The 21,717-nt window shown below is 49.2% G+C and overlaps 1 protein-coding gene across 2 annotated transcripts; it reads right to left on the reverse strand.

The window, feature by feature from the left end:
• Positions 1–13,043: 13,043 nt before the first annotated feature.
• On the reverse strand, positions 13,044–21,067 carry SERPINA3-7 (endopin 2). 2 transcript variants are annotated; one of them, XM_005222134.5, is made up of 5 exons: positions 21,013–21,067; positions 18,580–19,215; positions 16,680–16,950; positions 14,451–14,601; positions 13,044–13,419 (listed from the first exon to the last, which is right to left on the reverse strand). In XM_005222134.5, the coding sequence occupies exons 2-5, from the start codon at positions 19,211–19,213 to the stop codon at positions 13,222–13,224; spliced, it is 1,254 nt and encodes a 417-aa protein (XP_005222191.1). In that variant the 5' UTR covers positions 19,214–19,215; positions 21,013–21,067; the 3' UTR covers positions 13,044–13,221.
• Positions 21,068–21,717: the final 650 nt, after the last annotated feature.

Consider the following 21,717-nt stretch of genomic DNA (forward strand, 5'->3'; position numbering starts at 1 on the left):
GAGGTCCCCAAAGAGTGTCAGGAATACCAGTGTGTGGGGCCTCTGGTCTCCAGCACCATCTGTTTGGGGGACCTGCTGTGACTTGGACATCACCCTACTGTCCTTCATTATTGGTTCACCCTAAGAGTGGATTGTCCTCCTTTCTTGACCTTGAGGTCTCCTTAGCTGTCTCAATGAGATAATTTCAGGTATTTTCTGTGCTCATGGGAAAAACCTGTCCCTTCACCCATCATAGTCACATCCCTCCAGCCATGACAATCCCTGCCAGACTTCTGGGGACCACTGGGGTTCTACCAAGCATAGTTTGCAACCAACTGACAATGATGTTGGGCTTCCCCGATGGCTCAGCAGGAAAAGAATCTGCCAGTAATACAGGACACCCAGGTTCGACCCCTGGGTCAGGAAGGATCCCTGGAGCAGGAAATGGCAACGGGCTCCAGCATTCTTGTCTGAAAAATGTCATGAATAAAGGAGCACAGCAGGCTAAGGTCCAAAGAGGTTGCAAAGTGTTGGACATGCCTATGAAGGAAGCAGCACAGTGATGGCTTAGAGGTGAGGGTATGGCTTTGAAATGAGGTAAGGGTCAATCCAGATAGCACTGCTTACCAGCTGTGTGATCCCACAATATTTATTGAAGATTCGTGGACTTTGATCTCTTTATCTCTAAAATGCAGATAAGAACACTTTGCTTTCTGGAAAGAGGTGGGGGAGGCATGTTATGAAGAGTTAATCAAATAACTCTAGGTGTAAGCTCAGGTAGGACAGAATTTTGTTTCTTTTTCATAGTGCTGCATGCTTACTGAATCTCATAGATGTTCATTGACAGTAAGACACTCAGACGGTAAAGAAGAGTTTGGCCTCATCTGTCCTGAATTCATGATCTGTGCCCTTTGAGTCTCCAGTGATTTCCAGAATTGACTGTACATTTTGAAGTTGCAGAGAACCCCAAAGAAAATAGTGGCTAAAACAAGACTACAGTTTATTTTTTTCTTGTCCTGATTTAAGCAGTGGTGGGTTGAAATGGTGATTCCAATTTGTCAGGGACCCAGCCTGCTTGTATTCTTCATGTTTTTTGCCAGGTCCCAGAGGGCTCATTGCCACATCCACCTTCCATTTAATGGGAGTCAAGAGGGGAAGTTGGCTTGAAACTCAGTATTCAAAAAATTAAGATCATAGCATCAGTCTCATCACTTCAATGGCAAATGAAAGGAGAAATAGTGGAAACAAAGGCATATTATTTTCTTGGGCTCCAAATCACTGTGAACAGTGACTGCATCCATGAAATTAAAAGATACTTGTTCTTTGGAAGGAAAGCTATGACAAACCTAGAGAGCATATTAAAGACAGAGACATCACTTTGTTCACAAAGGTGTGTATAGTCAACACTATGGTTTTTCCAGTAATCATATAAAGATGTGAGATCACATCAGTCACTCAGTCGTGTCCAACTCTTTGTGACCCCATGAATCACAGCACGCCAGGCCTCCCCGTCCATCACCAACTCCCAGAGTTCACTGAGACTCACGTCCATAGAGTCAGTGATGCCATCCAGCCATCTCATCCTCTGTCATCCCCTTCTCCTCCTGCCCCCAATCCCTCCCAGCATCAGAGTCTTTTCCAGTGAGTCACCTCTTTGCATGAGGTGGCCAAAGTACTGGAGTTTCAGCTTTAGCATCATTCCTTCCAAAGAAATCCCAGGGCTGATCTCCTTCAGAATGTACTGGTTGGATCTCCTTGCAGTCCAATGGACTCTCAAGAGTCTTCTCCAACACCACAGTTCAAAAGCAACAATTCTTCGGCGCTCAGCTTTCTTCACAGTCCAACTCTCACATCCATACACGACCACAGGAAAAACCATAGCCTTGACTAGATGAACCTTTGTTGGCAAAGTAATGTCTCTGCTTTTGAATATGCTCTCTAGGTTGGTCATAACTTTCCTTCCAAGGAGGAAGCGTCTTTTAATTTCATGGCTGCGGTCACCATCTGCAGTGATTTTGGAGCCCAAAAAAATAAAGTCTGACACTGTTTCCACTGTTTCTCCATCTATTTCCCATGAAGTGATGGGACCGGATGCCATGATCTTCATTTTCTGAACGTTGAGCTTTGAGCCAACTTTTTCACTCTCCTCTTTCACTTTCATCAAGAGGCTTTTGAGTTCCTCTTCACTTTCTGCCATAAGGGTGGTGTCATCTGCATATCTGAGGTTATTGATATTTCTCCTGGCAATCCTGATTCCAGCTTGTGTTTCTTCCAGTCCAGTGTTTCTCATGATGTACTCTGCATATAAGTTAAATAAACAGGGTGACAATATACAGCCTTGATGAACTCCTTTTCCTATTTGGAACCAGTCTGTTGTTTCATGTCCAGTTCTAAGTGTTGCTTCCTGACCTTCATATAAATTTCTCAAGAGGCAGATGAGGTTGGACCATAAGGAAGCTGAATGCTGAAGAATGGATACTTTTGAATTGTGGTGCTAGAGAAGACTCTTGAGACTTTCTTGGACTGCAAGGAGATCAAAACAGTCAATCGTAAAGGAAATCAAGCGTGAATATTCATTGGAAGGAATGATGCTGAAGTTGAAGCTCCAAAGACTTTGGCCACCTGATGTAAAGAGCTAACTCATTGGAAAAGACCCTGATGCTGGGAGAGATTGAGAACAGGAGGAGAGAAGTGAGAGGCAGAGGATAAGATGGTTGGATGGCATCACCGACTCAATGGACATGAGATTGAGCAAACTTGGGGAGATGTTGAAGGACAGGGAAGCCTGGCAATCTGCAGTCCACGGGGTCACAAAGAGTCGGACATTACTTAGAGACTGAACAACAACAATTTTTGATGGTTTTATCTTATTAGGCTGGAAAACAAACCCTAGATGTAAGGCAGGGGGAAGATAATTTTCTATCTTGGTGAGGGGAAAAAAAAGTGTACTTTGGAGCACGGTCCCAAGATGGCGGAGGAATAGGACAGGGAGACCACTTTCTCCCCTACAGATTCATCCAAAGATCATTTGAATGCTGAGTGACTTCCACAAAACAACTTCTGAATGCTGGCAGAGGACACCAGGCACCCAGAAAGGCAGCCCATTCTCTTCCAAAGGAGGTAGAAGAATTAATAAAAGACAGCGAGGCAAATGAGTTAGGGATGATAGAGACCCATCCTGGGGAGGGAATCATGAAGGAGAAGTTTCCACACAGCAGGAAACCCTCTCATCGTCAGGTCTGTGGAGAGTTTTGGAATCTCAGAGGGCAACATAACTGGGAGGAAAAGAAAAAAAAAACACCACAGAATATGCACCTAACCACAACTGCCAGCAGAGAAGTAGCCCAGATACTCACCTCTGTCACCAGCAAGTGGGGGCTGGACAGGGAGGCATGGGCTGCATGCTTAGGATAAGGACTGGGCCTGAATCCCCTGAGGACAATCTGAGGGAACTTAGGTGAGAGAGCAACCCAAACTGTGGGATATCCAGAGAGAAAAAAGAGAGAGAGAGAACTTTCCAGCAAAAGGCTCTAACCTAATGTGCAACCTGGCCCTCTCACGGAACAAAGGATTGAGGGAACACCAATGGAAAGCTAGCCACCTGCATACAGGCCCCTCCTCCACCACCAGAGGCAGAGAGGCAGGTAAGCCACAGCCAGAGTTGGAAGGCAAGGGGCAATCTCGGCCCCAGAGACGGCACCCTCCACCAAATGTGAGCAGGCCCTCAGTTACTAACCATGTCTTCCTGGGATCCTGGATGGTTGACATCCGCCAGGAGGGTCGCAGCCTGACATCAGCTCCCTAGAGGAGACACACAGCATACCTGAGACGGTGCTCTCCGGGATGGGAGTGAGGGGGTGGAAACAGAGCAGCTGGGACCGGGGAGGTGATTAACATGCATGGCCCACCTGGGACAGTGCACTCACCAAGCACCTGGTCACCTGAGCTGTTCGGATCTGGGAAGGGCACAAATCACACGCCCAGCTGAATCTGTGCCCTTGTGGAGTACACGAGAAACTCAACCTGAGCAGCTTAGACCTGGAAAGTGCACGGAATGCAGGCCTGCTTTGGACAGTGCCCCTGCAGAGCAACCTGGAGCCTGAGCAGTGTAGACCCGGAAAGCACATGCCGCTGTGAGCTGGGGCAAAATCAGTGTGGTCCACACACTGCGAGCACTCCTGACACACGCCAGTGATGTTTGCAGTGTTCCTCCCTCCCCACAACACAGCTGAACAAGTGAGCCTAAATGAAGTGACCAGCTTCGCCCCCTGGTGTCAGGGCGGAAATTAGGCACTGAAGAGGCTTGGAAAGAGAGGAAACCAAAAAAAAACAAAGAAGAGGGAACTGCTCTGGAAGTGACAGGTGCAACAGATTAAAACTCTGTAGTTAACATTGACTAAGCATTGGAAGGGGCCTATAGACCTTGAGATGGAGAGGGCAATGGCAACCCACTCCAGTACTCTTGCCTGGACAATCCCATGGACAGAGGAGCCTGGTAGGCTGCAGTCCATGGGGTCATGAAGAGTCGGACACAACTGAGCGACTTCACGTTTACTCTTCACTTTCGTGCATTGAAGAAGGAAATGGCAACCCACTCCAGTGTTCTTGCCTGGAGAATCCCAGGGATGGGGGAGCCTGGTGGGCTGCCGTTTATGGGGTTGCACAGAGTTGGACATGACTGAAGTGACTTAGCATCAGCATAGACCTTGAGAAGAAATACAAGCTGGAACAAGGAACTATCTGAAACTGAACTCACTCTACACTGCCCCAAAAGCTCCAGAGAAATTCTTAGATATATTTTTACTACTATCACTTTTAAATTTTTTTTAATTTATAAGTTCTTTATTACTCCTTTAATTTTCATTTTTATAACGTACTATTACCTTGCAAAAAAAGACCCTATTTTTAAAGCAAATTCCATATATATATTTCTTAACTTTTGTGATTGATTTTGTTTTGTATTTTTAATATTCTTTTTTTGAGAGTCTAACCTCTACCCTCAAAATTCTCCAAGCCATGTTTCAGCAATACATGAAGCGTGAACTTCCAGATGTTCAAGCTGGTTTTAGAAAAGGCAGAGGAACCAGAGATCAAATTTCCAACATCTGATAGATCAACGAAAAAGCAAGCGAGTTCAGAAAAATATCTATTTCTGCTTTATTGACTATGCCAAAGCGTTTGACTATGTGGATCACAATAAACTGAGGAAAATTCTGGAAGAGAGGGGAATACCAGACCACCTGACCTGCCTCTTGAGAAATCTGTATGCAGGTCAGGAAGCAACAGTTAGAACTGGAAATGGAACAACAGACTGGTTCCAAATAGGAAAAGGAGTACGTCAAGGTTGTATATTCTCACCCTGCTTATTTAACTTATATTCAGAGTACATCATGAGAAATTCTGGGCTGGAGGAAGCACAAGCTGGAATCAAGATTGCTGGGAGAAATATCAATAACCTCAGATATGCAGATGACACTACCCTTATGGCAGAAAGTGAAGAGGAACTAAAAAGCCTCTTGATGAAAGTGAAAGAGGAGAGTGAAAAAGTTGGCTTAAAGCTCAACATTCAGAAAACTAAGATCGTGGCATCAGGTCCCATCACTTCATGGGAAATAGATGGGGAAACAGTGGAAACAGTGTCAGACTTTATTTTTTTGGGCTCCAAAATCACTGCAGATGGTGACTGCAGCCATGAAGTTAAAAGACGCTTCCTCCTTGAAAGGAAAGTTATGACCAACCTAGATAGCATATTCAAAAGCAGAGACAATACTTTGTCAACAAAGGTCCATCTAGTCAAGGCTATGGTTTTTCCTGTGGTCGTGTATGGATGTGAGAGTTGGACTGTGAAGAAAGCTGAGCGCCGAAGAATTGTTGCTTTTGAACTGTGGTGTTGGAGAAGACTCTTAGAGTCCCTTGGACTGCAAGGAGGTCCAACCAGTCCATCCTAAAGGAGATCAGTTCTGGGTGTTCTTTGGAAGGACTGATGCTTAAGCTGAAACTCCAATACTTAGGCCACCTCATGCGAAGAGTTGACTCATTGGAAAAGACTCTGATGCTGGGAGGGATTGAGGGCAAGAGGAGAAGGGGATGACAGAGGATGAGATGGCTGCATGGTATCACCGATTCGATGGATGTGAATTTGATTAAACTCCGGGAGTTGGCGATGGACAGGGAGGCCTGGTGTGCTGCGATTCATGGGGTTGCAAAGAGTTGAACATGACTGAGCAACTAAACTGAACTGAACTGATTAAAAAGAATATATTTGAGTCAGTTCTAATGAGGTAGATGAAACTGGAGCCTACTATACAGAGGCAAGTAAACCAGAAAGAAAAACACCAATACAGTATATTAACACATTTATATGGAATTTAGAAAGATGACAACGATGACCCTATATGCAAGAGAGCAAAAGAGACACAAATATAAAGAACAGACTTTTGGACTCTGTGGGAGAAGGCGAGGGGGTGTTGATTTGAGAGAACAGCATTGAAACATGTATATTACCTATGTGAAATAGATCATCAGTCCAAGTTCGATGCATGAAACAGGGCACTCAGAGCCAGTGCAATGGAACAACCCGGAGGGATGGGATGGGAGGGAGGAGGGAGGGCGGTTCAGGACAGGAGACACTTGTACACCTATGGCTGATTCATGTCAGTTATGCCAAAACCACCACAGTATTGTAAAGTAATTAGCCTTCAATTAAAATTAATTAATTAATTTTTAAAAAAGTACACTTTGGATGAAAGACTTCTATCTAATTTCCAAGAACATTTGTACCCAACACCCAATTTAGACCATAGAGAAAGGAAAACCCATAGAGCAAAGAAGGACATACTAAATAAACAAATCGACTATGATATGGCAAAAAACAAAGTAAGACAATTTTAGTCACAGTAGGAAACCTAAGGAGAAGAAAAAGGAGTAAAAAGAAAGCAAAACATAAATCTAAATGATAATATAGGGAATACTTGGGAGAAAATATTTTGCAGAGAACCAAAACAATACTTTCCATCTTGGGATGTCATCTTAGCAGTTCCTCGCTGGGCCGTTATGACTGTCAACTATTATGGTGGAGGCAAGTGATGCCTGTGGTTTCTGAGTTTAGACCAGCACTGTGAGGAAGGCCAAGCCACATGGAAGTAAGCCATGTGCGTGTCCTGACCACAGCTCAGCTGAGATCTTTGCTCACAGCAGCATCAACCACCAGGCACGTGAGTAAGGAGGCGTCCGATGGCTTCAGTCAGCCATGGTCCGTGAGTAAGCACAGGAGACACCCAGAGTGGAAACAGCCTTACTGAGCCCAACAGAATTGAGTGACAAAATTGTGAGAGACAGTAACAAGAAATGCGTGTTGTTTTATAAGATGACATTTGTATAACCAGCAAAAATATTTTTTAATGAAGGCAAAGTACTGATTTTTTTTTGACAAACAAGATCTAAGACAATCCATTACCAGTAGACCTGCATTACAAAAAGTGTTGAAGCAAGTTCTTGGGACAGAAAGTAAATAGGCAAATAAAAATTTGTAAAGAGGAATAAAGAGTGCCAAAAATAATAAACATGTTTTTTTTTTTTCCTGATTGTGAATTCTTTGATGGGCAATTAACTGTGCATAGAAAATAAAAGCTGTAGTGTATTATGGGATTTAACACGTGTAAATTATAGAAAAGGAACAAGAGCACATGGGACAAAAGGGAGAAAAACAAGAATACTGAGATAAGGTTTTATGCTTTACTTGACGTGATATAGTATTATCAGATATGTGTTGATGAGTTAAAGATTTATTGTACATTCTCAATACACTGAAAAAATACACAAACTAAGAAGTATAGGTTTTAATCCAACAGTTGAGTGAAACAAAAACATGAAAACTCCTCAAATAACCCAAAAATACAGCAAGAGGAAACACAAAACAACACAAACTACAGATGGATCAAAGGCAAAACAAATAGAAAGTCAGAAGATCTACCCCAGTCATATCACTAATCCCTTTTTGTGAGCAAAATTATAGCTGGACTATAGCCTACCAGGCTGCTGTGTCCTTGGGATTCTCCAGGCAAGAATACTGGAGCCACGCCCTCTTCCAGTGGATCTTCCCGGCCCAGGGATCAAACTCACTTCTTTTAGGTCTCCTGCATTGGCAGGCGAGTTCTTCACCACTAGCGCTACCTGAGAAACCCATCATTCACCCTTATGGAAACGCGAATCAAAACTATAATAGACACTACCTCAAACCTAAGAGGGATATATTAATAATAGATACTAAACAACATGTGCTGTCAAGGATATGGAGAAATGAACCCATCGTACACTGCTGGTGAAAATGGTGCAGTTGCTCTAGAAATCGGTTTGGTGGTTCTTCAAAGCACTAAATGCAGAGTGAGCACGTGAGCCCGCAATTCCCTGCCTATGTACACACCCAGGGAAAATGAAAACATGCGTCCACAGAACAGTGTGCACGTGAATGTGTAGAGCAGCTTATTTATAAAACCCCAGAAACCTAAAACAGAAAACGATCAGCAAGGTGACAAATGCATAATCACGGTGCTGTATACGCAGACAACGGAACACGCCTCAGCCACAGAAAGGAGCGGAACACCGATACACACGCAACGCGGATGCATCCTGAAAACATTATGATACCTGAAAGAAGCTGGTCACCAAAGGTCACATATCGTATTATTCCCTTTATATAAAATATCCAGATGTTAAATCCAGAGACACCAAAATCACATTAGGAGTTACCATGCCCTGGGGAAAGGGTAGAATGGAGTGAGAGCTTAAAAGGTATGGGGTTTGCTCTGGGGGTGATTACAATGGTTAGACACTAAAAAGAAATAATAGTTTCACAGCATTGTGAATGTGATAATCATCATTAAATTTTATACTTTAAAATGGTTAATTTTATGTTATGTAAATTTCACTTCAGTAGAGAGAGATCTAAGGACAGAATAATTAAATGCCTCGTGTAGGCATTGTGTAGACATTGCTTGGATCCTAATTTTAAAAGAATTTGATTTTTAAGTTTACGCACCCATCAGGGGAGTGATAACTTGATATTTGATAATATTAAGGACTTATGCTTATTTTTAAGCATGATATGCCATTTTAAGTATTTTTAAAATTCTTATGATTAAAATAACAAGATGTGTAAGATTTGCTACAAAACAAATCCCAAAGAGGGAAAGAGTTAGGAGGCAGGGAATAATTGTATTGGCCCCATGTTAATAATGACTGAAGCTGCTGATATGTATGTGAGTTTATGTCATCCTCTCTATTTGTGCAATGCCTGAATTTTTCCATGAAACCAAAAGTCCTTGAGGGAAACACTGTGGTTTGATTCCCAGTGCTTAATGCATCCTCAGCATGAAATGGGGGCTCATGAGTGAGTGAAGGAAGGAGGGAAGGCGTGGATACCGTGCATATCATCATAACCCTTGTGTTCCTTCCCTTTACAACATCAAGCGAACATCAAGAGAAAGAATTGAAGATCCTGACAAGTCAAGGAAAACTGAGACTGTGTGTGTTTATGTCCAGGCAGTAGATGAGCAGAATAAAAATAAGTCATAGGAAACAAGACTCTTAAGAGTCCCTTGGACTGCAAGGACATCAAACCAGTCCATGCTAAAGGAAATCAGTCCTGAACAGTCACTGGAAGCACTGATGCTGAAGCTGAAACTGCAATACTTCAGCCATCTGATGCAAAGAACGGACTCCTTGGAAAAGCCCCTGATGCTGGGAAAGATTGAAGGCCGGAGGAGAAGGGGACAAGAGAGGGTGAGATGTTCGGATGGCATCATTGACTCAACGGACGTGAGTTTGAGCAAAGTCCGGGAGTTGGTGGTGGACAGGGAAGTCTGACGTGCTGCAGTCCATGGGATTGCAAAGTGTCAGACACGACAGAGCGACTCAACTGAACTGAAGTAAACAAAACTGGGAGCAGATGGAGTCTGGCTCACACCCATTAACCCATGTTCACCCTGCTTCTGCACTCAGTCTGGAGGCCACCTGAGTGTCACCCCTGCCACCAGGCCAGCTCGGGAAGCAGAAGGCCTTCGAGCTGTAAAAGTGTTGCAAACACTCTCTCTGTTGAGTACATACTAACTTTTCTGCTGCATTAAAAAAAAAAAAAAAGCTGCTCATCTCCCTTCAGGAGCACCCAGACCTGGATGCAGATGCACCCTGGGCTGTAACCAGCTCCTTGCACACCTGGACCCAGGACAGGAGGGTCGCAGCCCTGAGCTGGGGCAGCTCACAGTCTCCTCCAGGCAATGCCAGGTGGCCCCGGCCAAGGGGCAAACAGCCATGAGCATCAGCATTCAGGCAGGAGAGGACGTAATTCTCAAGAGAAAGACTCTCGGGATGTTCGTATTGCCTCTGGATCCATCCGACTCGGGAAGAACCATTTCAGTGACCTCCTGTCTTCTCACACATGTTCATACATGTACACACGCACACTCTCTCACACACACACTCTACCGTTTATCCCACTGTCGATGAGAAAACTGAGGGCCAAGGAGGCCCACCCCTGTGCCACGGGGCAGAGTGGGCTTTCTCCATCTCACCGACACCCAACAGACTGTTTGTGCCCATTCCAGTGACCCCACATCTCTCACCCTCAACTCTTTCTGCCCTAGGCTGTGTCCGCCCACACTGAGTCTCAGACCCATGACTGCATGTCTCTCTGGGCCATGTTTTCAGGCCTCTCCACCTCCATCCTCAGCCATGCAGTTGGCATCTCAAACTCCACAAGGAGGCTGCTAAGGAGGGATACAGAGAGCCCATGACTCGGAAGGGCGAGCACCCGGAATTCCTGAAATCAGACGTCAGGGAACCCCTTGCGGAGCCTGGCAGATCTACATGACATCATGGTCCCCTCTGTCCCATCTCAGGCTTCCCCCTACCTACCTGCAGGGCAAATATCACTCAGCAAGTGATATTGGCTCCAACACTGGAAATCAGCAGAGACCTTGGAGCTAAGGAGACACCAGAGCATCCTATCAGGAAACCCACCTGTCCCTCACGGGGGAAGTCTTGACCTTAACTCTCATCCTCCACTGGTCAGGATCCCCTCCTACCTCCTCCATCCCACGCACTCGGCTCTCTCCAGGGATTCTGGGCACCAGCCCCCTGGGTTGTTCCTGTGCAGCCCCGGGTTAGCGGTGCTGTCAAGCCACATCTGATATCTATCCCTAAGGACTGTGCCAGGCTGCAGCCTTGTGGCTGGTCACCCCACCCCCTGAGTCTCTCCTAAGTTCACACAAACAGACCCAAAGAACTAGCAGCATCTTTATCACGCACAAGCCAACTCCAGCCCAGCTCTTGCCAGGCTGAAGGCTGAACTCTAGAAAAGTTGACTGCACCCCCTCTTAGCTCTCCTTCTCTGGCTTTCCAGCCAGGGCGGGGCTTCCCTCATTCTGCTCATCTTGTCCTTGCCCCGCCCCCCTGTGGCTTTAGTCACTGCATCCCAGAAACCACTCATTCTCCCTTTACCCCTAAGTCCCCTTCCCTGTCCGCTGTCTGCCTCTCCTGTGGTCCTGGGGTGACGGCTTTCCTCCCTGGCTCCCCGCTCTTCCCCACTCTGTTCCTCTCCCTGGTGCCTTGCCTTTGGGTGTCCTCCTCTTTGCACCCCTTGGCACTCAGCTTAGGGGACCTCCTTCCATCCGTGCTCACCTGTCCATCCTGGGAGGATCAATCCTGATGCTTCCCTCCTGCCTGGTTCTCTCCTGAACTTCCCCTGAGCAGATGCCTTCGCTGCCTCCTGGGAACCATGCAAATCTCCTCACATCAACCCTCTGTTTAAATCCCTTTAAAGCTGCCTAGGACCCCATGGAACTTTCCCAGAACCCTCACTGAGTCCCAGGTCCCCGGTTCTCCAGCGGTTCCATCATGGCCCTGTGCTCCCTGCCGACCCTCACTTTCTGCTCCAGTTGTGCCCAATTTCTTTCCCTTTCTTGAAAATGCCTCCCTCGCTTGTTCTCTTGCTGGCAACACTCTGCTCTCTGTTCACCCACAACCTTCTACCTTTCCTCTGCTGGCAGCACTGCAATCCCCTCCTCCAGGAAGCCTTCCCTGACTGCCCACTGAGTCTGGTCCTCCCCTCTCAGCCTCCAATCCCTTTCTTCATCACCCATCTCCCCCATATATTCTAAGTCCCATGAGGCCCATTGCTGCAAAAATCTTTATGGGCCGAGTGGCTGTGTGATTTAGCATGTTCCTCTGACATCCATCTGGTTGGGATAACATCTTGCTGGCAGTAATTTCTAGCTGTGGGGATCTGTGGCCTTGGGGGAATTACTGAGCCTCTCTGTTCCTCAGTTTGCCCATTGGTAAAATGGGATGAGTAACAGCAGGTATCTCATGTGACGTAAATGGGTTATTCCAGGTAGAGGTCTTAGCAGCTTGCTTGGAAGAGAGATCTCTTCCAAGAGACGTCAGTTTGGGTGACGTCATCATTACCGTGTGCTCTCCCCGGGGATCTCACAGCCCCAGTTCGTCAGGGGGCTGATGGGCTGTGTGTTGCTGTTATTACACATTGTGTGTCTATTGCTCTTTGACTCCTAGGAGCGCCATATTGGTGGCTGATGGGGATCCTCTGTCAGGGGAGGAGGTGGAATTCGCCAGGCGGTGGAGGAGCTCAGCTGGGATCCTGGGAGTAGCTGGTCTCCCAGGTTGGGGTGCTGGGCAGCAGAGGGGTGATCCTGGGGAAGGAGGCCTAACTCAGCCGCAAGAAGGAGGGGTCCAGGGGCATGTGCCAGAAGAGGTCAGTGTCAGAGCCCATGCAAGTGAGCACCACGGCACATCCCAGCCCTGGGGAGGAAGGAGTGAAACTTGACCTGGACCCAGAGCCCCTGGAAGTGGTCATCGGCAGCAAGGGCCCCTCGCAGTTCTAGTCCTGAGGTCCAGTGGGCTTGGTCACAGGTGCAAAGCCTGCTCCTGGGCCGGCTGGTGAGGCTGAGGCAGAGGGGCCCAGAGGGGGGTGGGCTGAACGTGTGTGGTAGGGCGGGAGGCTTGGCCTTGGGGCCCAGCAGCAGGGCGGAGACGCACAGGAAAGCCTCCAGTCCAAGGAAGGTGCTTTATTGCTGTTCTGTGGCCCAGAGCCTCCTTGTCACCAGGACATACAGCGCCCGTGCACCTGGAGCCCCTAGCACTGTCGCTGTCACCTTCCAGGGATGAGCAGAGGGGGCCAGGCTGCTTCCAGGGACCTGGGCACCCAGCTCCTTAGGGAGGAGGGGAGCTCTAGGCTTCCTTGGGGTTGGTGACTTTGCCCAAAAAGATGATGCTCTGAGTCTCTTTGCAGAATATGGAAAGCAGAAAGGGCCTGTTGAAACTGACAGTTAGCGTGTGCAAGAGTGATGAGGTAGCCATTACGACAGCCGTGACAGCAGCTCCTTCCGTGCCCTCCTCGCCCACGTCGAGCACAGCCTTGTGGATCACCTGTAGGGACACCGGAACATTACCACTGGAGATGGGGAGGCAGGGTGTGAGCAGGGGCCTGAGCGCCTCTGAGGACCGACATTCATCCACCTGCTCCTGGTCTGTCACTGTGCTGTCAACCTGTTCAATCTGTCTGTTTCCCATCCAACTATCAGCTGCTTTGCCGTTGTGATGCATGGATGTGGAAAGGGAAGCTGAGAGTCCTGGGCCCAGGGTCAGAGAGGCAAAGAGCAGGGGCTCCTGGATCTGGATCCCTCTCTGTCTGAGTTCACAGACTCTGCTGTCCCCCAAGCACCCCCTAGTGTAGGGGGAGGGGCCAGATCGAGGCACTTTTCTTACAGGGAACCGTCCACAGTCCTTCTATACCGAAGCTGCAGATGAGCGGCACTGCTTTCTGCGCCACTGTGGCCCCAGCTGACGTGTCCCTGAGCCCTCAGCTACCTTGCCTAGAATTGGCTTCCCAGCCCTGGACCACAAGGCCCCATGGGCCCCTGTGCCTCCTTTACCAGGCCCTCTGGCAGGTGGGGTGCAGGGGAGACTGCAGGGCTGTCCAGCCACCCCCATTCATTCTAACTTCTCTGCTTCTAGGATGGCTGTACCAGGACCCCTGGGGTCCTTCTCTCCTGCTCTTAGCATATTCATCATGATGGCCCTGAGCCATTGTTAGTACCTCTTACCTGCTCTGCCAGTTTCTTCATGCTGGGTAAGAACTATCACCATATTTTGTAGATGAAAAGAACTAAGGGCCACAGGATTTTATTTGCCTGTTTAGGCATGAAAAGTAGAGCTTGCAACGGGGTCCACTGATTCCACTCCAGGGGAATTCTTTCCCAATAATGGACTCCTGGTCAAATTATATTTCAGGGAAGGTGGGGAAAACTCCCAAGATGATTGTAACTCAGTCCTGGGGAGGGTGATTGATTTATAGGAAATTCAATGAATTTGCAAATTCAGAATTAGCCAAACATCTGCCTGTCTGCCCCCATTCAAGCTCCTATAAAAAGGATGAATTGTGCAAAGTTTAGACTTACGTGGGAAACTGCCAGCTTGTGGTCATCTGTGATTCCTGAGAAGTCCGCATCGCTGGTGAAGATTTTCTTGATACCCAGCTGGGAAAGGATGTCTTTCAGCTGGTAGTGGCTGGAGATGGAAAACCTTGGCAGCCTGAGTCGATGTATAAGTCTAGGAATGAGAAAGATAAACTTGAATTCACGCTGGACAGTGTCTGCCTTTCTTCCACCTCACAGTTTGATCTTCTGTAGTTTCATCTCCAACCACCTCCTTAATACTGTAAAGATGAACATCCTTCCTCAGTGTCTAGACCCCTCAGGCTAACTCTCCTTAATTCCTAATTATGCATTCCTGACGGCAAGAGTCTAATGTCCCTAGGGCTGGGGCTGTGGTGTTGCCCACAAAGGTCCTTGCCTCTCCCCTGCACGGTTGCAGGCAAGGAAAACACCCTCCTCCAACAGGGATTTCACAGTAGCTAGGAGATTGTGCCCGGGGGGCTGTTTCACAGGCACCAGGACGGCTTCCTGCAGGAGATGGCATGTGGCCTGAGTCTCAGGGGAAGGGATGGATCTAACTGGGTGAAGAGGATCCTAGGAGGAGGTGGATGCACTTGCAGGAATGTGGGAAGCCAGAGGGGCAGTTCCACAATCCAAGGCCGGCCTGAGTGCGGGCGGCAGGGAAGGAAGGAGCTGAACAGGGGCTTGGAGGGGATATGGGGGGCTGGGGGCTGCAGTCAGGGGACTTGGGGACATGAATCATCCAATTCAGAGTCTCCATCTTGCCTTCCCAGTTGAGGACAGAACAGCTTCAGCTCTGAGCAGAACCGCAGGCAGGTTCTTGGAGCAAGAGATGCTGTCTCCCACCCTGAGGCCTCCCTCCCTCTCTCTGTATTTCCCTTAACAGTCTTGTCAGGCTATCTGGTTTTAGATGCCAAATATGAGGAGTCTCCCCTTAAACTGTGGGGTGTCCGCACAGCTACCCACACCCCCTCCCTACCCGATCCTGCAGACCCTGGCCCAGCTGCCTCTCCTTCTCTTGTCCCCCTGAGATCGGTCTCCTGAATCCCACCTCCTGGTCTGTGTCTACCCTCAGTTTACCCAGAACTCAACCCCTCCCTATACTTGCCGGCTCCTCCTGGTCCAGCCCCTAGCGCCCTCCCCTGGGTGACCCCACTGGGCTCCTGGTTGCCTCCCTGCCTCCATTCAGGTCCTCTGCCATCTGCTCTCCACTCAGCACCCTGGGTGGTTCTTCTAAAACATCACTCAGCTCTTTCGCTCTTTGACTCAAAACCTTGTGATGAGTTTCCATTTCTCTTAGATGGTGGGGGAGTCAAGGGATCTGCAAGACTCCAACTGACCTGAGTCCTCCCTAAGGACCCTGACCTCTCCCAACTTCCCCTCGCACTCCCTCTGCTCTCCTGCTCTGGCCTCACTAATCCTCAATGACACCAGGCTCACTCCTGCTTCAGAGGCTTTGCACTGGCTGTTCCTTTGGTCAGCAATGCTTTTCCCCACAACATCCACATGACTCAGTCCCTCACCTCAAACATCACCTAAGTGCTATCCTAATTATAATCACAAACTACCCCTGGATCCAATTTTCCTTCTCTTTTTCCTTTATTTTCCCTCACCTCACCATTTCCCATCTCTCTGAGTACAAACTTACTTAGTTATTTATTTCTTATCGGTCTCCCCCAGTCACAAATTAAGCACCATGAAGGTGGGAATTTAGTGTTTTATTTGCCGACTCGGGATCTAAATCATGCCCTTAGACATAACACGATCTTCATTAATTAATTCAACCAGTGCCAAGTGGATAAATGAATAAATGAGTGGCTATGATGGAAAGACAGTGTCAAGCTGGTCCTCAGAGCCTGTCTCACCTGAGCCCTCACCTCATCCCGATTCTATCCCTTCCTCTCCACCGTCGAAAGGCGGAGCCAAAGAAAGAACTGCGTGAGCGTTGGGTGTTCTGTTGAGGATCCTACTGACTCAATACATGTTGATGTGAGAGGAACCCTCAGTCCCCTTGCCGTCCCCTCCTCTAATGTCATCATCCTATGGAAGGAAAAATTTTGCCCCAAAGTCCCTAAGGTAGCAAAGGGCAAAGTCATCTCAGTACAGGTTCTCCCACCACTGTCCCGCCCCCTGACATTCCTGAGGCCCTGCTGCTGGGAGTCAGGAGTCCAGGAAGAGGGGGAAGGACCAAGAGGGCAAGTGAACCCACAGCTCCGGGTCCTGGGGAGTCACCTGGGCTGCAGGGAGTTTCGCCACCGCGTCAGCGTCTCCGGGGTCAGCTTGGCTTCCAGGTCCTGCATTTTGCCCTCATCGGGGAGGATGAAGAGGGCGCTGTCGTTGCTGGTGTACGTGAGCTCCACCAGCGTGCAGCCCAGCTCCTCGTCCCGGAAGTAAGGGGTTTCCAGGTAAAGGGTCATCATGGGTACAATCACCCTCTCGTTCTGGCTCACGTGGAACTCTGATTCGTAAGTATGGTTAGGATTAAATGGCGTCTTCCACTGGGCTGGAGGAGAAGTGATAGATGAGGACTCTGTGAGTACAAGGACTGTGTCCTCTCCCTCTTCTGCCCTGATCCCTCAGTGGGGAAGACCCTCCCTGCACCAGCTGTGCCCCCGTACCATGTGCCTCTGTGTGGGCCTGCCAGGGTGTGCACATGTGCCTGGGCAGATGGGTAAGCCCTTGGGGATGGGGTGAACCCCGCAGGTCAGGATTGAGAAGGGGGGCATGAAGCAAAGCTGGTTAGTTGTGCTACATGCAAAGTCAACAGGAAATATGGAGGGCAAGGGAGAGATGGGGATGAGGCTGGGCCTGGGGAGATACGGGACCTCCTGGCCCTTCAAGGGGACATGTTAGTGACCAGGGCTTAGTCATTGGCTGGTCAGGGAGGACACACATCCCTGCAGCCTTGCGAGCCCGGCTGGAGCAGGAGCCACACAGGGATCCAGAGGGCAGGGCGGGGTCAACAGAGGAGAGGACTCGGGTCTCCACCCAGGAGGATGGATCCTCGCTGAGGCCAGGACTTCTAGAGGAGTTCAGGGCTCTGGGGCTTCAGGGAATGTGTATCCCCACCACCTCCTGTTTGTTTCCACCCCTGCCTGTGTCCTCAAGGTTAGAGGCGGGGGTAGACGGAAAGGGAGGCTGCCTCGGGTGCCCCTGGGGAAGAGACTTGTAAGGAGAATGTCCTGAAGTGGAAAAGGAAAGGGAAGCACAGAAAACGCAAAAACCAAACATAGCAGGACAGGCCTGGATTCGTTTTTAAGAATAATTCAGTTCTAAGCTTTTATTTACAGACAACTACAGTGGCCCAAGAGGGCTGCTCTGGACTCTGCCAGGAGCCCCCAGCTCTGGACTAACTTGTCTCCAAGAGCTGGTGTCTCTTCCATAGCTGACCACTTCCTGACTTGATAATCTATCTCTGGATCCCTATTGGCCCTTCTTGCTCCCTGTGCAAAATCCATCTGCCTCTACTCTGCCCCTTGTGAATATCCAGGCTGAGGTTTGCCATGTTGACCTCCTGATACCGGGACCGGGCGTCAGACCAGCTTGCAGCCAGGATAGGATCCTGTCTAGGAGGCTCCCTTCTGTAGAGGCTGCTCCCTTATGGTGGCCTGGCCTGTTCCCCCCTAAGCTGATAGAAGAGCACAGATGAAGACCCTGGGACGCACAGGCTCCCCAGAGTCTCTCTCACCGTGAAGACCCCTGGCCTCACCGGGAGCCTCCAGAGACCAAGTCCCCCGGCAGGTCAGAACCAGCCCATGGTGGGCAGGGCCTAGGGTCCTGAGGGCTCCACCACCACCTCATCAGGAAGGACACACACAAGAATGATGGGAATGGGAAGATCCTTCCTCTAGCAGCCAGGTAAGATTAAGTCAAAACAAAACTCTCCCTCTGCATCAGAAAAAGGGTTAGCAGCTTCCCTGCACTAACATCCTATAATGAACATTGGAATTTAGGAAATCCAAAGACGATCAAAGCCAATGGTTGGGGCAGGGCCTCAGTGCCGAAGCCCCTTAAGCTGAGGGCAGCCTTCTCTATAGTGTTTCGCCTAATGACAGTTGACTAAGCCAGGAAATAGCCCTGAAGTCTCAGAAAATAAATATTTATTCCTCTAAACCCCAAACTAGGCACCCACCTTTAAAGAAGATATAATTCAACAAGATTAAATTTGTGAGCACGTCAAGATCATTGAAGAGCTTCTCAATTTTTCCATGAGTTTTATTCTTCACATATTCATTGATAAGCTTTACGGCAGCTTCAGAATCCTTGAAGTTAGTGGATAAAACCTCAGAGGCGTAAAAAGCCTCGGCATCTTTCCTGAATTTGTCCAGCAGCTTCAGCTCCTCTGACACAAACATGGCGTTGCCCACGCTCAGCTGCAGCTGGTTGCTGGGCTGATTGAACGTCTGCAGGAGGTGCTGGAAGCCCTGGTGGATTTCTGTCTCGGGGGTCTCTGTGAGGTTGAACTTGAGACCTTCCAGGATCTCTGTCACAGTGTGGTCATGAGCCCCCAGGGACAGGAAGGCCAAGGCTATGGAGATGCTCAGAGGGGAGAAGATGACATTCTTATTGGGGTCCTTCAAAGCCAACTGCTTGTAGAGGCTGAAGGCGAAGTCAGTGTTGCTGGAGGCTAATGAGTGGCCATCCACAGACGTCCCTTTGTGCTGTTCTTCTGGGGTCACATTCTCTGGGAGGCAGTGGACCCTGGAGCAGAACCCAGACACCAGGAGCCCCAGAGCCAGGAGGAAGGAAGTTCTCTCTGTCCTCATGTCTGAAAAGCAAAGCTCCTTTCAGTCCGCATGTCAGATGATGTCCCAACCCCCGCCACTGTCCCCCGTGGTCTCTGTTCTCTCAGCCCTGCTGCTCTGTGACCTTCCAGGGATAGGCACCCTGCTGGGCTCCCAACACACACGAGGAGGCTCTGGGCTCCCTCTCACCCTTTGGTCAAGTGCTGTGATCATTAGCAATCTCCCCAGTGGAGAGACTGGGCACAGAGAGAGGAAGGGGCTTTCCCAAGGTCACACAGTAAGCAGTGGAGAGAGTGAGAGTGAGGAGCCTGGGGTGCCTGGCTCCAGGGCGAGGAAGCTGGTGATGGGTGTGAGGTGCTGTCCAGCGAGACCCATTTCCCTCTTCCTGGGAGCTGACACTGTCAGAGGGGCCTAGGAAGCAGGGCTCCTTTCCCACTGTGCCCCCACTCTGTCACCCCCAAGAAGGAGCTCTGCACTGATCAGAGGACACAGCACTTCTCCCCACCTCTGAGGACAAGGGTGTGACCTCAGGGAGGCTCTCCTGTCGAGGTGTCTGGTCCCAGTGAGGGTTCAGGAGAGAGGCCACCAGAGGCAGCGGGAGCCGTGCTGGAGCCTGGCTGCCCTGAGGAGGGCTGGTGTAAAGAACAAGGAGGGCAGAGCGTTCTGCTCAGCCCCTGCCACGGGGACATGTGAAGGGTGCTCCCAACAAGAACCGGGAAAGGCCTCCTAGTGGGGAGAAGCAGGGTGAGCTCAGAGTCTCAGGGACCTGGTCGAGGATGTCTATTGGACTACTGTGAGTGTTGTGTGGTGACGAGCAGTGACTGCACCTCCCTGATCCTCAGTTCCCACCTCTGTCCAACATATGGAACGGCTCAGGTGACGTACAGGAAGAAGGTTCTGGGCTCCTAAGAGGAGTTCCAGATGTGTCACCCCCTGCACTGGCCACCCTCTCTAGGACTCTACAAGCTAGACTGTGAACCCTGGGGACAGAGGATCGCGATACTGCCCGGGAAACCTCCAAGAGAGACTGAGGTCAAACTGGTGACCTTTTCCCTTCAACCTCTGCCCTGTCATCTCAGGATTCAGAGGAGAGAGCACTGCTGGGGTGGTGACGGGGGAAGTGGGGAGATTGAGGAGGGGAGAAGCCTGAGCTGAGCCTCAGCCAGAGCCCAGGGGAAAGGCCTCACACAAGTCTGAGGACAGAGGCGATCAGCTTCCCCAAGAGTTCAGTTTGTTCAGTGCTGATGCAATGGTTTCTTTCAAAAAGAATTAAATATTTTTTTCCAAAATTATCTTGAAGGAATGGTGCTTTTTATTTAGCCAGATTAAGGCTCTATTTCTAAGCAGGTTCACCTCCCTTCTGCTTGGCCAGGGGCCCTAGAGAGGCAGTGGAGCCCAGAAAACCCCCCTGGAGACCCCTCTGCCCAGCGGAACCTGGTGCACTAATTCTGTCCCCAGGGCTCTCTGAGAGCAGTGCCCTGTCCCAGGCAAGGAGACGCACCTCAGGCCCTTGGGGGAGCTCTGACCTGACGCTGGATGCACAGCTATATGGAGCGCAGCTGGCTCGAATAACAATCCAAAACAGTCAGAAGCAGAAATGTCCCCAGAAGCCCTGGTGGCACATCCCTCCCTTTGCAAGATGAAAACTAAGACCCAGAGAGAGGACTGGTCTTCAGAGGACTCAGAACCCTCCCAGCATCAGACACATGTCCTCCTGCCTCCCTCCTGCCTCAGGCTCTACTGACCCCTGATCAAGGCCAGAACCACCCTGGGAAAGGGGTCCCTTGGCTCCCAGTGTGGGAGCATCACGGATTACCTGCCTGCGAGAGCGGGGTGTGGGCAGTGGATCCAGAGCCGCCGCCTGCCCGGATGCTGGAGTTTCCCGGGTGCTGCTGCCTATTTATCCTGCAAAGCCCTCCTCCCAGGCTTGTGAAACATTGGCGGGGACAACACAGGACTCTGTCCTCTGACTGGAAATGGGCAGATGACCATTCCTGGTAACAGGTTTCATTAGATCTACTCAAACAATCTAGTTACCGAAATTGCTTTTTCCCCCTAAAAAATATCCATAAAACTAGCACACACAAAAAGTCTATCCTGTGTTAGAGTTTTCTTCTGTTTATAAAATACTCATTGAGGAACATGTGACAACTCAGAAAACATCAAATGGACCATTGAAAACTTCTCCAAATTGTTGTTCTTTTTAAAGAGTATTGACTCTTATTGGTGTTTTATTCCTGTTTCTGATATCCTCATTGAGGATCATGTAGAACCCTGAAAATGTAAAGAGCTTGGAAAATATTCCCTAGCACTCTATCCCCAGGGAAATCCCAAGTCAGCACTGTGTTGTGTGTCTTTGTTGGGAGTTTTCTTTGCAGTGTGTATGTGTGCATGCGCCTTTATGTGATAGGAATCTCCAAACACAAACTCACACATGTTTTTCTTTGTTTTGTTTTTCATTTGGCTGCACTAGGTCTTAGTTGAGGCAGGCGGGATCTTTAGTTTGGGCATGTGGGATCTAGTTC

Source organism: Bos taurus, chromosome 21, assembly GCF_002263795.3.
Source record: "Bos taurus isolate L1 Dominette 01449 registration number 42190680 breed Hereford chromosome 21, ARS-UCD2.0, whole genome shotgun sequence".
In the NCBI taxonomy this organism is placed as follows: domain Eukaryota; kingdom Metazoa; phylum Chordata; class Mammalia; order Artiodactyla; family Bovidae; genus Bos; species Bos taurus.

Coding starts and splice junctions, on each gene's coding strand:
- SERPINA3-7 (XM_005222134.5), bottom strand. CDS start 19,213: ATGAGGACAGAGAGAACTTCCTTCCTCCTGGCTCTGGGGCTCCTGGTG. Junction 16,951..18,579: donor GAATTATATCTTCTTTAAAG/GTGGGTGCCTAG, acceptor CTTCTCCTCCAG/CCCAGTGGAAGACGCCATTT. Junction 13,420..14,450: donor ACAAGCTGGCAGTTTCCCAC/GTAAGTCTAAAC, acceptor GTGTCCCTACAG/GTGATCCACAAGGCTGTGCT.